Source organism: Chiloscyllium punctatum, chromosome 26, assembly GCF_047496795.1.
Source record: "Chiloscyllium punctatum isolate Juve2018m chromosome 26, sChiPun1.3, whole genome shotgun sequence".
Classification (NCBI taxonomy): Eukaryota; Metazoa; Chordata; class Chondrichthyes; order Orectolobiformes; family Hemiscylliidae; genus Chiloscyllium; species Chiloscyllium punctatum.
Window position 1 is genome coordinate 78,412,088 of NC_092764.1, and position 13,718 is coordinate 78,425,805.

Below are 13,718 nucleotides of genomic sequence, written 5' to 3' on the forward strand. Positions count from 1 at the left end.
GCAGAGCAACAGCCATGTTATGTTAAAAGAATTAATCCTGGCACTATCAGCTATTTTGTGGAAAGGTGTGCCATCTTAGCCATATAGGGAAACAAAAGGAACACTAATCTCTTTACTGTTGTGTGCTCTACGAAAGTAGCATTGCAATGAATCGAAGACTATTCAGTATGTTGAGTTGTCATACATAGGTACATTAATTGCAGACAGAGAGACATAGACAGGCAGAGATGCATTTACATCCAGAACGAGTTAAAAAGACAGTTAAGAGGCCATGCAGGTTGGGTTTTATAAATAGAGGCACAGAAAATATTTGCAAGAAAATTGAGCACTGGACCGAGGACACAATCGTAATTGGCAAAAGAGCTCCAAGGTAAACAATGTCCTTCCCCTGTTTAGTGAATGCTTCAAATCTCAGCTTCACATCACATGGAATATCAACCCACTGAATGTTATCAAATTAACCCTAAAGAGAGCAAGTGGAATTCCAATTGTAACAGAACCTGAAAACCACCTTTGCTATTTCAATAAAGATAGTTCTTCTATAATGCAATGGCTGCATTATTGTGCAACCCCATGTTTATAGATAAATTGCGCTTTAGAAACAGTGCTTAAAGTGTGAGCAATGTAATCACGTTAGAGCCAACACACATTTTAAAAGTTTACATTTAGAAACAGAGTCCCCAATTTGTCAATCGCGTTAAGGAAACGCATATAGCGGAATGACATGTACAGATGCTACTCACCTACAGCAGATAGAGATACTGAAGGCTTCCGTGTGTCCCTAAAAAAAAAAGGGAAAAAGACTTGTAAGGGGAACTTTACCTATGTAACATTGAGCATATCATCAATTTAAAACTGACTTTCATATTACGTTCAAGCCTCAAGAAAAAAGCAAACAAGAAATTCAAATTCACGCAATTACCTCACTTTTCTTGTGTACAGAAATTCATCACGATGATTAAAAGTCTTCAAATCTCACTCAACTGACAGTTTATTCATCCAAAATAGAATTTGCACTTTCTCATCATAGGAACATACCCTAAATACTCAAGTCCGGGTGCAAGTTTGCAGGGCTGAGATTTAGGAACATCAAGTATGGATGGCAGTCATTTGAGAGAGTTTAACCTGCACAACTCTGAACACTGTAATGCTTTCTATTCCTTCCCTAAACAGAAATCACTTATCCACTGGAGCACTGACCTTATTCGTTTCTCATTAATGGGCCTGATAGATATCTATCACACAAACATACTATAGGTCTCACTAAATGAGACAGCTGTGAAAGTCAACTAAAAATGCATTGCCAAGTTAGTTCCAACCAACAGTCAGCCTCAATAAGTCTAACAAATGTATTTTCCCAATGACTTCCAAAATGAACATTTTTTCGCTGGATGACCAGCATGGAACAAATGTAATGTCAAAAGGACACTGCATTAAAAAAAACACCAGTTGTGAATGAATTAATATCTTGGTTGCACTTTTTTGTTTTCAAGCTTCCATACATGCTGGTGGTCATTGTACAAACTTAAGTAGGCCAAATCCATTCACAGTCGGGTTGCAAGTTAATTAGAAAGGCCAGCTTCTAAAGATGGGGTAATTCTTCAAGGGCTTTTCTATTTGTAGAAAGACTGTGGCATAAATATCTATGTATCAATGCGATCTCAGAAAGAGAGTGCAATCTCATCTCTTATGGAATTTAATCTGTAAAGTAGTGTTAGCATTTAATAAATTTATTTAACAGAGGTGAACCTTGAATCAGTCTCCAAGCTACCACAGAAAATGTGCAATATGGGCAACGTGGTGTCTCAGTGGTTAGCACTGCTGCCTCACAGCGCTAGGGACCCAGGTTCGATTCCAGCCTCAGGCAACTGTCTGTGTGGAGTTTGCACATTCTCCCTGTGTCTGCGTGGGTTTCCTTCGGATGCTCTGGTTTCTTTCCACAATACAAAGACGTGCAAGTTAGGTAAATTGGACATGCTAAATTGTCCATAGTGTTTCAGGGATGTGTAGGTTAGCTGCATTAGTCAGGGGTAAATATAGGGTAGGGGAATGGGTCTGGGTGGATTACTCTTCGGACGGTCAGTGTGGACTTGTAGAAACAGACCCTTCGGTCCGACATGAGGGATTCTAATAATCCACTACTAAAGACGAAAAGCAGGGGGTTTTTGGGAAAGTGCAGAGGCATTAGTCTAATCGGAAAACTGCTTCAAAGAATGTAAGCCATATGGCTTCCTGTGTTGGCTGATCATAAAAGAATTTGATGTTTATCCTGCCAATGAGAAGGCATGCAACCTTCAGTCTCCCCCCCCCCACCCCCGACCAGAGACCAAGGCTTACTTGATATCCCAAATATAGATGTATGTGTCAACAGAGCTCGTCACAAGCAGCTCCGGTTCAAAGCATGACCACTCCAAATCACTAAAAGCAAGGGGAGGAAAAGAAAAATTTAATAGATTATGTGCATGTTTACTCATCAAATAGAGAACGCTGACTGTGGAAAACAAAAGAATCCTACGTACATCCAAGCAAGTAACTTAGTACCGATACATGGAATTCAATCAAAATTGCTTTACTCACAACTATGGAGTACTTCTTGAATCAGGGAAATCATAAATTTCATGCCTCTGCTTCACATATTTTTAGATTATCCCAAACTAGGAGAACAACTCATTCTCTATCACTATCTGAACCTACAGGTTGACAAGTAACTTATATTGATGTAGACCTTTAACACAATAAAATATCCCAAAATGCTCCAAAGACCATGCAAGGGAAAATATGATATAGAACCATGCATAACATTGGGGCAGATGACCTAAGGTTGCAATCAGTGCCTGGAAAGAAGAAAGCAGACTAACGAGGTGGAGAGGGGGATTCAAGATGGCAGTGACCCAGTAGGTCTGCCCTGCTGAGTGCTGCACCAGAATCCAGACAAAGTGGTGCACTCACCCTCCCTTTATTACCCATTGTGGTAGAAATGTTAGTTTTTAACCGCCAGAATTGTTCTGTGTTGTTAGAAAAATGACTAAAGCGAAGGGACCACAACGATCACAACCAGCAGGGCACTCCCTTGCAGCAACAGACATGCCCACAGTCGCAGTGTTGGCCTCCGTGAATGCCCCGGGGACTTAGCTGTGGTGCAGAGCCTGGTCCATGAGTTTGTGAAACTCGAAGAGAAGGTCAATTTAGCGATCGAGGAGACCCAGGCCAGGCTGGAACCGATCTTGGTCATGCTGCAAAAGCATGACCAGGAGATCCAGCGACTCGGGCAGCGCATGGTGGAGGTGCAGCAACGGACTGTGACCTCTGAGACCAAGGCAGAACCCTCGGCGGGTCAGGTCCAGGTCCTGGCCCTGGAACAGCAGGTACGGGCCTTGGAAGAGCAACCTTGAAAATTGAGGCCATCAGAAGAACATGTGACGGGTGCAGTTGATGTTTATCTTGGTGGGGCTTCTGGAACGGGAGGAAGAAGGCCAGCTCATCAGCCTCTTGGAGCAATGGCTCCCACAGTGTTTGAAGTTGGAAGTCGAGGCAGGTCGCAGGTCAAGCGGGCCCACCAGTAGTTTTTTTTTCTACCAGGATGCCTAGCTTTAAAGTATGGATGGGAGAGATTGAGTGCCCACTTTTAACTTTCTTGTTATAAGAGGTGTGTAACTTTTTCTTACTTTGTGTTTTCTGGGACTGGGGCATGGCTTCAGCTGAAGGAGCCATGGAGGGGTTGTATGAGCACTCACTGTGGGCATGGGAGGGTTCTGATGGGTGTTTTTCTCATCCTTTAAGAGGTTACTATACTCATCCAGAAGACTCTCCCATTTCAACTGTTAAGGATGAACATGGACGGTTTATGGATTGTGGGATTTTGAATGTATTTTGCCCCCGGCACATCCCCTCAAATTTTTAACGGATGCGCTTTCCAGGTTGATTGTCTTTGGGGTGAGTCATTAAGTTATAGGTGCAGACTTTAACTGATTTATTGACCCCAAAGTGGACAGGATGCAGAGGGGCCTTGTAGGTACATCCACACAATCCAAGCAGTTGGTGGATGTGTGGAGAAGTCTTCACCCTAAGGGAGGGATTTCACCTTTTCCTCTAATCCACATGCTTTGACAGACCATCTGGAACTAAATTGTAGTAGAATACAGCCCTCAGGGCTACTGAGTGCTGCACTCACCCAGACAGTAAAGAAGGAAATCACTTCTGCAAAACAGAGGTTATTTGAGTATGGTGATAAACCAGTTAAGTATCTAGCATATCTGGCCAGAAAGAAGAATGCCCCTCCAATCAATCACATTCATTAGTGTGTGTGCTGGTACTCTCACTTGCGATGCCAAAAAGATTAATGCAGCATTTAGTCAGTTTTACTCTGGGCTGTACTGGTCGGAGGGCTGTGAGGACACATTGGCGAAGATGGAGTCCTTTTTAAAACCCTGGTGTAACTTCACAGCAGGCGTCTTTTCTGAATGGCCATCTGACAATCCAAGAAATACAGGAGGCAGTAAGGCAGCTCCAGAGTGGCAAAGCGCCCGGCCCAGACAGATTTTAAAGTGAGTTTTACAAGGTGTTTTTAGATACACTGGCTGGGCCACTGTTGAATATGTACAACTATTCGTACAGTCAGGACTGCCTCCCATCCTCTGAGAGAAGCAAATATTTCTCATATTCTCAAGAGAGGGAAACCCGAGAGGAGTGCATTTCATATCGACCCATATCATTACTGAATGTGGATTTTAACGTTCTGTTGAAAATGCTGGAACTGTGGATGGAGAATGTTTTGCCCTTCATTGTAAGGGAGGACCAGACAAGTTTTACTAAGGGTCATAGGTCTACGAATAATAGAAGAGTATTAAACATGGTCCAGGTATGCCAGCAAGGGTGGAATCCAGGCTTGTTAGTCTCCCTGAATGCAGAGAAAACGTTTGACCGGGATGAGGGTGGCAGTACCTCTTTTACATACTGGAGCAGTTTGGTCTTGGATGGCTTTTTGCCAGGTGGGTGGCAATCTTATACAGTGACCCAAAAGTAGCAGTTCTCACCAATGGTAAACGGTTAGACAATTTTAGTATTGGCAGAGGCAGCCGACAAGGGTGCCCTCGCTCACCACTATTATTTACATTGGTGATTGAGCCATTGGCAGAGGCCATCCGGAGGTAGGATCAGGCAGACATAAGATCACCCTTTACGCGGATGATGTTCAGCTCTTTTTAACTGAGCCAATGACACCTGTGCCCCGTTTGGTTTGCTTTCGGGGTATAAAATTAATTTCGTGAGGTCGAAGACCATGCCTGTGGGGGGCCTTACCAGAATATCTGATCTTGGGGATGGAACCAGGTTCCCTTTCAAGTGGTCACAAGGAGGTTTCTTGTATTTAGGCATTTTGATCACCCTGGCATTCGATCAATTATATAAAGCTAACTTTGTGCAGTTGCCAGAGAAGATAAGACAGGATCTTCGGCACTGGGAGGATCTTCCAATATCCTGGTTGGGTAGAATAGCTCTGGTCAAAATGAATGTTCTTCCTCATTTATTATATCCCATGCGAATGCTCCATTTGATGCTGCCTCGGTGAGCACTATGGAGGCTTTACAGTTGGCTCAGATCTTCATCTGGCATCATAGACAGCCTCTTATGAAGCTTGCCAAATTGCAGCTTCCGCAAGGGATGGGAGGTTTAGTTTCCCAAATTTTAAGAAATATCAATGGAGTTCCCAACTATCCTATGTGGCTGACTGGGCTTGTCAGTACCCGTGGTCAATCTGGTTGGACATCGAGACTTCCCAGGCAAATTGCCCCCTTATCAATTTGTTGTTTATGGACAAGATGAGGACTCTTATGGATCAGTACAGAAACCCAACTGTCCTGAACACGATTAAAGCATGGAGGATGATGCAATAAGGTGAGGGCAACTTACAAAAAAACTTCCCCCTTCACTCCCTTATTAGGAATGTTAGGATTCCGGCCAGGGTCGATGGACTCCGGCTTTCAGTCGGAGCAATCTCCTATTTGGGAGATTTATTTGACGGCGAGGTCAAGGTGTCTTTCGAGCAGCTGAGTCAGAAATATGAACGATCTAGGAGTGACCTCTCTCGTTACTTTCAGGTTTGGGGCTTTATACAGAATAAGACTATATTAATGGTTAGTCCTTATGAATGAGATATGGAGAAGAGAGTGCTTCTGTCTACACGCGCTCTCTTGATCAGCAACCTCTATCACTTGTTAGAAGGTAATGTTCAGAAAGACATTGAGCAGCTGTGTGGAATCTGGACTCAAGAATTGGAGGTGGAAATCTCGTCAGAGGCATGGGAGGATATTTGGGAGAACAAAGAAGATTTTGATTTGTAACAGGATGCAGACTCTGCAACTGAAGGTACTCCACAGGGCTCATTTGGCACCGAAGTGGCTTGTGAAATTTAAGACAACAGCGTGCCCCAAATACTCAATGCTTGAGGTCATGCACCAGCTTTGTAGGTATTGGGTTACCATAGCAAGTGCTTTAGAAGGGGTCTTGGGAATTGAGGTTAAGGTGGACCCAGTGCCCCTCCTTTTGGGCTTGCCAAATCTCCCTTCTTTGGGCGGGAAGAAACTGTTTAATATTCTCTCATTCTGTGCGAGGAAGAACATTCTAATGAGCCGAGTGTCGGAGAATCCCCTGGGACTCTCGGGGTGACATCGATTAATTATGGAGCACCTCTCCTTGGACTTACTTAAGAGTTTGGTGCACCAGAAAACAGAACTGTTTTAGAGAACGTGACAGGCCCTTCTGAATTATATAGACGCAGACTTGTCGACTATATTGGTTAGGGCCTTTGTGTCGTCGTGACAGTTATGTCTGGCGGCCTGGGGGCCCCTGGGAGGAAGTATCCTGAATAAATATGGGTACGCCTACTAATGCTCCCAGTGGCGGGGAGCTTTCGTGAGATTATACTGAGTGCAGTAACTTAACTGAATGCGGTAACTTAACTGAGTGCGATTTAATTTACCTTGGTTTAATTTAATTTTTTTTGTTATTTATTGAATTGTACGTTTTTTTTCCTCTCTCCTCAGTGGTTTGTGGAGTAGAGTAGTAGCTTGTTTACTGTTATTGTCCTTACATTATAATGCTATTATACAGTTTTAGATTGATGTTGTAATTTTGTAAAAAATTTAAAATCTTTTTTCTCCAATAAAAATGTTTACAAAAAGAGGAGAGGTTTGGGCAAGGAATTCTAGAGGTTAGGGTCAAGGCAGCAGGGGCAACTCACAGTGAATTGATTAATATTCGGATGCTCAAGAGGCTGCAAATAAAGCACAGATATATCAGGAGTTGTAGGGCTAGGGGTAATTGAAATTGGTGGGTCATAACATGGAGGAAACTGTAAACAAAGATGAAAGTTTTAAAATTGACCCAGTGCTCAATCAGGAGCCAGGATAGTTAGCACAGAGCTGAATTGAGGTCGAGGTACAGAAAAAGGCAGCCAAGTTTGGAAGGCCTCAAAGTTACACAGTCCAATGTAGCAGGGTGGACAGGAGCACCTTAAAATAAAGTCTAGAGAAGATGGTGCCACACTGCTATCATCACTTGATAAATAATCAAAATATCCAGGTTAATGCACAGGTGCAGATATTATTTTGGCTATTGATAGAATGTTAACTCCAGTTAAGAAGTTTGAAATATAAACCGCTTCTCAGCAATGGTGAACATGACAACCACTGATTATTATAAAAAACACACAAGGTTCACCAAGGAAATTGATCAGCCTAACAGAGCCTGGCCGATGTGACTCAAGACTCATAGCAATATTAAATGCCCTCTGAAATGGCAAACAGGACAGTGCAAGGGTAACAGAGATGGACAACAAATGCTGGCCTGACCAGCAACATCTACATTCTGGGAGATATGGAAAAAGGTATGGATGAATGTCTTAGCAGCAGTAAAGCTAAGGCAAGGAAGCAGATGGATGATATCAAAGATAGGAAGTCTGAGCATGACAATGTATTTAAAAACTCATCTGCAAATCAAAAGTCTGGCTCAGCCTCAAACAGTCAGCATGAAGAAAAAAATAAATAGTGGTGAGGGACCATAGCCTGTGGCAGGGACTGAAGGACTATGGGCTCAGTCTTCCTATAAATTTAATTGGAAGAAATTTCTGCTCATTTCTATGCAAAAGGTGGTGGTAAGACAGAACTAGGTCTAATCATTACATATTAGGAGACTGACACATTCTCGGTTGATGTCATCAAGGAGCAAAATGCAGATGAAACATAGGGAGTGTCTAAGGAAATATCCTTGGGGATACCAGTGGTAACAACGTATTAATCAGAAGATAATGGCAATTCTCTAGATCTGATTTAGTCGGCTAAGAATGGAACCAGTGCCTCCTGTCGAATCCACATGGACAGGCATCAAAGAAAGGTGTATACGAGTTGGGAATTTGCTTCATAAGATTGGAGTTATAATTTCCCAATCAGTTAGTCAATGGAAGGAGTTCTAATTTACTTTGAGTGATGGGAAATTGTAGTCATGGTAATAGGTCCTGGCAAAATAGCATGGCACATTCATAGGATTATGGTCACCCAATTTTGCAATTAAACAATTAAGCTTCATTCTCATGTGATTGCCTACAAACTCTCAGAAACTGAGCAGACAGAGTCAAGTACCTCTCAAGTGTTTTGCGATGACATTGTGAAAATAACAAAATGCAACAGAGCAGGGTTGGGTGGTTATAGACTGAACGACCATGATACATACACACACACACACACACACAGTTATTGCATGCAAAGACCAACAACTTAAAACAGGTGCTCGGATGACTTGTCTTTCAGAAGGATCCACTGAACTGAGTGATGTGACTGTTGCAGGAAAGACAGGAAAAACCACTTTCAAGTTTAAACATTCGTCAAACGTTCAAGATGATGGTCAAGAAGCGGACTGACAGAATGTAATAAATTAACAGAAAGTAAGAAATGGAGTTCTAAGCTCTAATTGTCTTTCCAGAGTCTCTGTGCAACCTGGTGCTGGGCTTGAGTAATTGTTTCAATTTAAATTGAGTTATTTATTTAATATTACTTGTCATACTGTGAGGAAAGACAGCATAACATATTCACATTACTTATGCAGAGGTATAATTCTACATAAAATACCTTATAACACGAGTATGACCCTGTAGTGAAGTGTGGATCTCCCCATTTCCATCATGCCATTTGTACAGGTCCACTCGCTGGTTACACTGAAATACACATCCAAATATAACCTCAGGAGTTGCAAAACAGAACTTGCATCAATACACTGTCTCAGTCAGTTTTATCAGAGTTGTATGCTTTGCCTCAAATATCAGAGCTGTAACATTTATACTTTTGGATATTGATGCTTACTCTGAAAACCCCAAGTGAATTTGAACTATGCATTTGTGTGCATTTTACCTAAAAACACTGGAGAATATGCTGACATCAAAAAGAGCAAATGCAAAATCACACTAGGGACAGTGTATCTGACAGACTGTAAGAATGGAAATTATGTTAGGTAGTCACTCTCAAGTGTTTCAAATAAAAGGCAAGTGAACACAAGGTCAGAGCTCAGACACCTGAGCAAGTGTGACGCCTCATTCTGCAGCAAAACTAGCACAGTCCCCTGTTAAATGAAACAGTACATGAAATAAGCCCAGAAGTAAACACAACTACCTCTCCAGTCCACTGCATTATCAGCAAAAAACATTGTATCTTTACCTGGATTTCCATTATCCACAAACGACCATCATTCATGAACCATCAAGAGATCAACGGTATTTTTTTTCTGAACACATTATATCATCTTTCTGCTATTAAAGTTTAGAAACAGGCAATTGTATTTTTTTTTAATCAATTTGACCAATAAAAATCGAGTAACAATTTTACTTACTTTACAACATTTATAGCCTAATGCCAAAACTCACTTAAATGCCAGAACTGATCAAGAGTCATAACCCAACAAAGAATCATAGAAACATTTTGGATAGAAGGCGGCTATTGAGCTCTTTGAAAAAGCTATCATACAAAGTTCCACTAACACCCAACCCTCCCACCATAACACATATTTCAAGACCTGTGTAATTCATGTGTAATTAACAAGTATGAAATCAGTTTTTGTCATCTTTCTAGGTAGAGCATTCCAGATACTGAGGACTGCAAAAAAGATTACGATCTCCATTCTTGATATTTTCCCCATGAACCCGAACTATCAACCCCCTCCACCAGAAGGAATCATTTTTCTTAAAATCTCTCCTAATCCTTCGAGCTCTCAGATGTCACCTCTTAACTTGAACTCTTAGAAATTAGACCACGCTAACTTTTCTAACCCTTTCTCAATACTGAATTTGCTCATTCCAAATCTCCTCTGCACTATTTCTAAAATTTTACAAGAATTCACAAGTGTGATGCTCAACATTTTCCACAATACACAAACAATTTCACCATGCTTTTCAATTATATTCCTCTTCTTATAAACTGAGATAACCCTTTTTTTAGTCATTTTATCCATTACCCTGCCATCTTTAAGAACTTGTCTATGTGAACACCCATGCCACTTCTGCTCATCTACACTTCAAAAGACATGCAATCAACTGAATTAAAACTAAAAACTGGGGTGACATGGTGGCTCAGTGTTTATTTCTGCTGCCGCACAGCACCAGGGACCTGGGTTCAATTCCACCTTTGGGCCACTGTCTGTGTGGAGTTTGCGTGTTCTCCTAATGTCTGTGTGGTTTCCTCTGGGTGTTCCAGTTTCCTCCCACGATCCAAAGAAGTGCAGCTTTGGTCGACTGTCCTTACTAAATTGCCCATAATGTCCAGGGATGTGCAGGCTAGATGGGCCATGGGAATTGCAAGGTTACAGGGATGGGGCAGGGGAGTGGGTCTAGGTGGGATACTTTTCAGAGGTCATTGTGGGGCAAATGTCCTGGTTCCACATCAAAGGGATCCTATGATTCGAAAAAGTGCTGGACAAACTCAGCAGGTCTGGCAGCAAATATACAGAGAGAAAAAAAGAGTTTACATTTCAAAGTCAATATGCCTTTGTGGAACACAAAGAAGCTAGAAAATTCTGTTTTTTATGTTATTGACAGAGGAGAATGAGGAACATGTGGAACAGATGGCAAGTGTGCCAAGTGCAAACGACAAATGTCTTGATAATGGTGGCCAAAGGGCCAAACGTTATGGAAAAAAAGTGTATGTTAGCTATGGAAAGGAAAAAAATGGGTCCACTCTGCTCAGAGCAAATATAACAAGACATGGCCAAGGATGATAAGCACAGAAATGGGTCATACTCTGAGATCGTAGAACTCAGAATGGAGTCCTAAGAGCCGTAAAGTGCCGAAGCAGAAAATGAGGTGTTGTCCCCCCAGCTTTCGTTGAGCTTAGTTGGAATATGGTAGCATGTCCAGGACAAAAGTGTTTTGATGGACAGAAATGTTTGGGTCATTCTGACTGGAAATGGTTACCCAGTCTGCACTTGGTCTCACCAATGTGAAGGATACCACATTATGGCAGCATTATAGCTTTAGTTCAAACTTGGACAAAAGAGCTGAATTCCAGACGAGAGGCAAGAGTGACAGCCCTTCACATCAAGGCTGTATTCAACTGAAAGCAGCATCAAGGAGCCCTAGCTAAATTGGAATTAATGGGCATCAGGGAGCAAACTCTCCATTGGTTGGAGCCATACCTGACACACAGGAAGTTGGTTGTGGTTGTTGGAGGTCAGTCATCTCTGCTGGAGTTTCCCAGAGTAGTGTCCTACGCCCAACCATCTTCAGCTGCTTCATCCTTCCATCATAAGGTCAGAAGTGGGGATGTTCGCCCAAGAATTGCACAATGTTCAGCACCATTCGCAACTCCTCAGATACTGAAGCAGTCCATTTTCAAACACAACAAAACCTGGACAATATCAGGCTCTGGCTGACAAGTGGCAAATAACATTCATGCGACACAAATGCCAAGCTATGACCAGCACCAATAAGAGGCAATCTAACCACCGTCCCTTGATATTCAATGGTATTACCATCACTGTCAACATCCTGTGGGTTATCATTGACCAGAATCTCAATTGGACTCACCACATAAACACAGCAGGTCAAAAGCTAAGAATACTGCAGAGAGTAACTCAGCTCCTGACTCCCCAAAGCTTGTCCACCATCTAGAAGACACAAGTCAGGAATGTGATGGAATATTCCTGACTTGCTTGGATGAGTGCAGCTCCAACAGCAGTTAAGAAACTTGACAACATCCAGGACAAAACAGCCTGCTTGATTGGCAGTACATGCACAAGCAGCCACTCCCGCCACCACTAACGCTCTGTAGCAGCAGTATGTACTATTGAAAGATTCACTGCAGAAATTCAGAGATCCTCAGACAGCACCTTCCATGACCACTTCCAAGATCAGCAGATATGGAAACATCCCCAATTTCAAGTCCCCTTCCAAGCTATTCACCATCATGACTTGGAAATATAAGGCTGTTTGTTCATGGTCACTGGGTCAAAACTGTGGAATTCCCTTTCTAATGTCATTGTGGGTCAACCACTGCAGGTAGACTGCAACAGTTCAAGAAGGCAGCTTACCACCACCTCACAAGGGCAACTAGCAGCGGACAATAAATACCAGTGAGCCAGCAACACCCACATCCCACAAATGAGTAAAAACAAATACAGCGGACTAGGTTGAAAGAAGTACAATTAAAACGCTCCTTCATCTGGAAGATATATTTGCGCTTGGCTGAAGAGGAGTAAGGCGGTGAATGGGCAAGTGTACCTTCTGCGATTATATGGCAAGGTGCCATAGGAGTTGTGATCAAGTGTTAGGAGTGCTGGAAGAGAGCACCAGGGTGTCACACAGGGCCACAAAACGAAATTAGAGAGAACACTGGCTGAGGGCCCGACCAACCACAGTGGGAGGGAACCCGCAAATAAGGAAAAAGCAGGATATCTCAGAAGTACCTCCATGGAATATGGTATAATTGGAACAGATGTGGGTGAAAAATAAGGAAAATAGAATGGAATCCTTGCAGGAAGAAGGATGAAACGAAATACAGTCGAGGTAACTGCAGGAGATGATGGGCTTGTAGTGGATATTGGCAGATGGGAGACAGTGAGGTCTGCAGATGCTGGAGATCAGAGTTGAATATGTGTTGCTGGAAAAGAACAGCAGGTCAGGTCAGGCTCCAAGGAGCAGGAAAATCGACGTTTCGGGCCAGAGCCCTTCATCAGGAAACTGAAGGAGGGCTCCGGTCCGAAACGTCGATATTGGCAGACAGCCCTTCACTAACCATGGAAACAGTGAAGTCAAGGAAGGCAAGCGTCAGCAATGGACCAACTGAAGGTGAGACAATAATGGAAATTAGGACAAGGAATTTCCCACATTCCACAAAGAGACAGGAATGATAAGGACCAATGCATGTATCCATTTGATGTGAAGTAGTGAGACAAGTTGAAGAAACGTTGCTCAAACTAAGAACTAGCTCAGCTCGGTGACTCCAATGATATTGTTTTTCTGTTCTATTCAGTGTGAAATCCACCACATTAATCCATACTGATCACCATCCACCAGGGTTCTGCACGTTTCACCATCATGTCTATTACCCTGAAGTTTATTCTCAACATTAGCTAACATATTAACAAAAACACGAGATTTGTTACATTTCTCACAAGCTAACCAAACAAATTTTCAATATTTTTTATTCAAATTTTGAGAGTTCCAATATTTACAGTTCTTCCTT

General features: G+C 42.4%; 1 protein-coding gene across 7 annotated transcripts in view; it reads right to left on the bottom strand.

The window, feature by feature from the left end:
• Window positions 1-13,718, bottom strand: part of wdr59 (WD repeat domain 59) — a 96,315-nt gene that overhangs the window by 69,331 nt on the left and 13,266 nt on the right. For all 7 annotated transcript variants that reach the window (XR_011952323.1, XR_011952324.1, XM_072547744.1 and 4 more), the window contains exons 4-6: window positions 9,120-9,205; window positions 2,338-2,418; window positions 744-781 (exon numbers count right to left, since the gene is read on the bottom strand). Coding sequence is in view for 5 of the 7 variants with exons in the window: in XM_072547744.1 (XP_072403845.1) it covers window positions 744-781; window positions 2,338-2,418; window positions 9,120-9,205 (205 nt within the window). In the remaining 2 variants the exon portion in view is untranslated. The remainder of the gene's footprint in view (window positions 1-743; window positions 782-2,337; window positions 2,419-9,119; window positions 9,206-13,718) is intronic.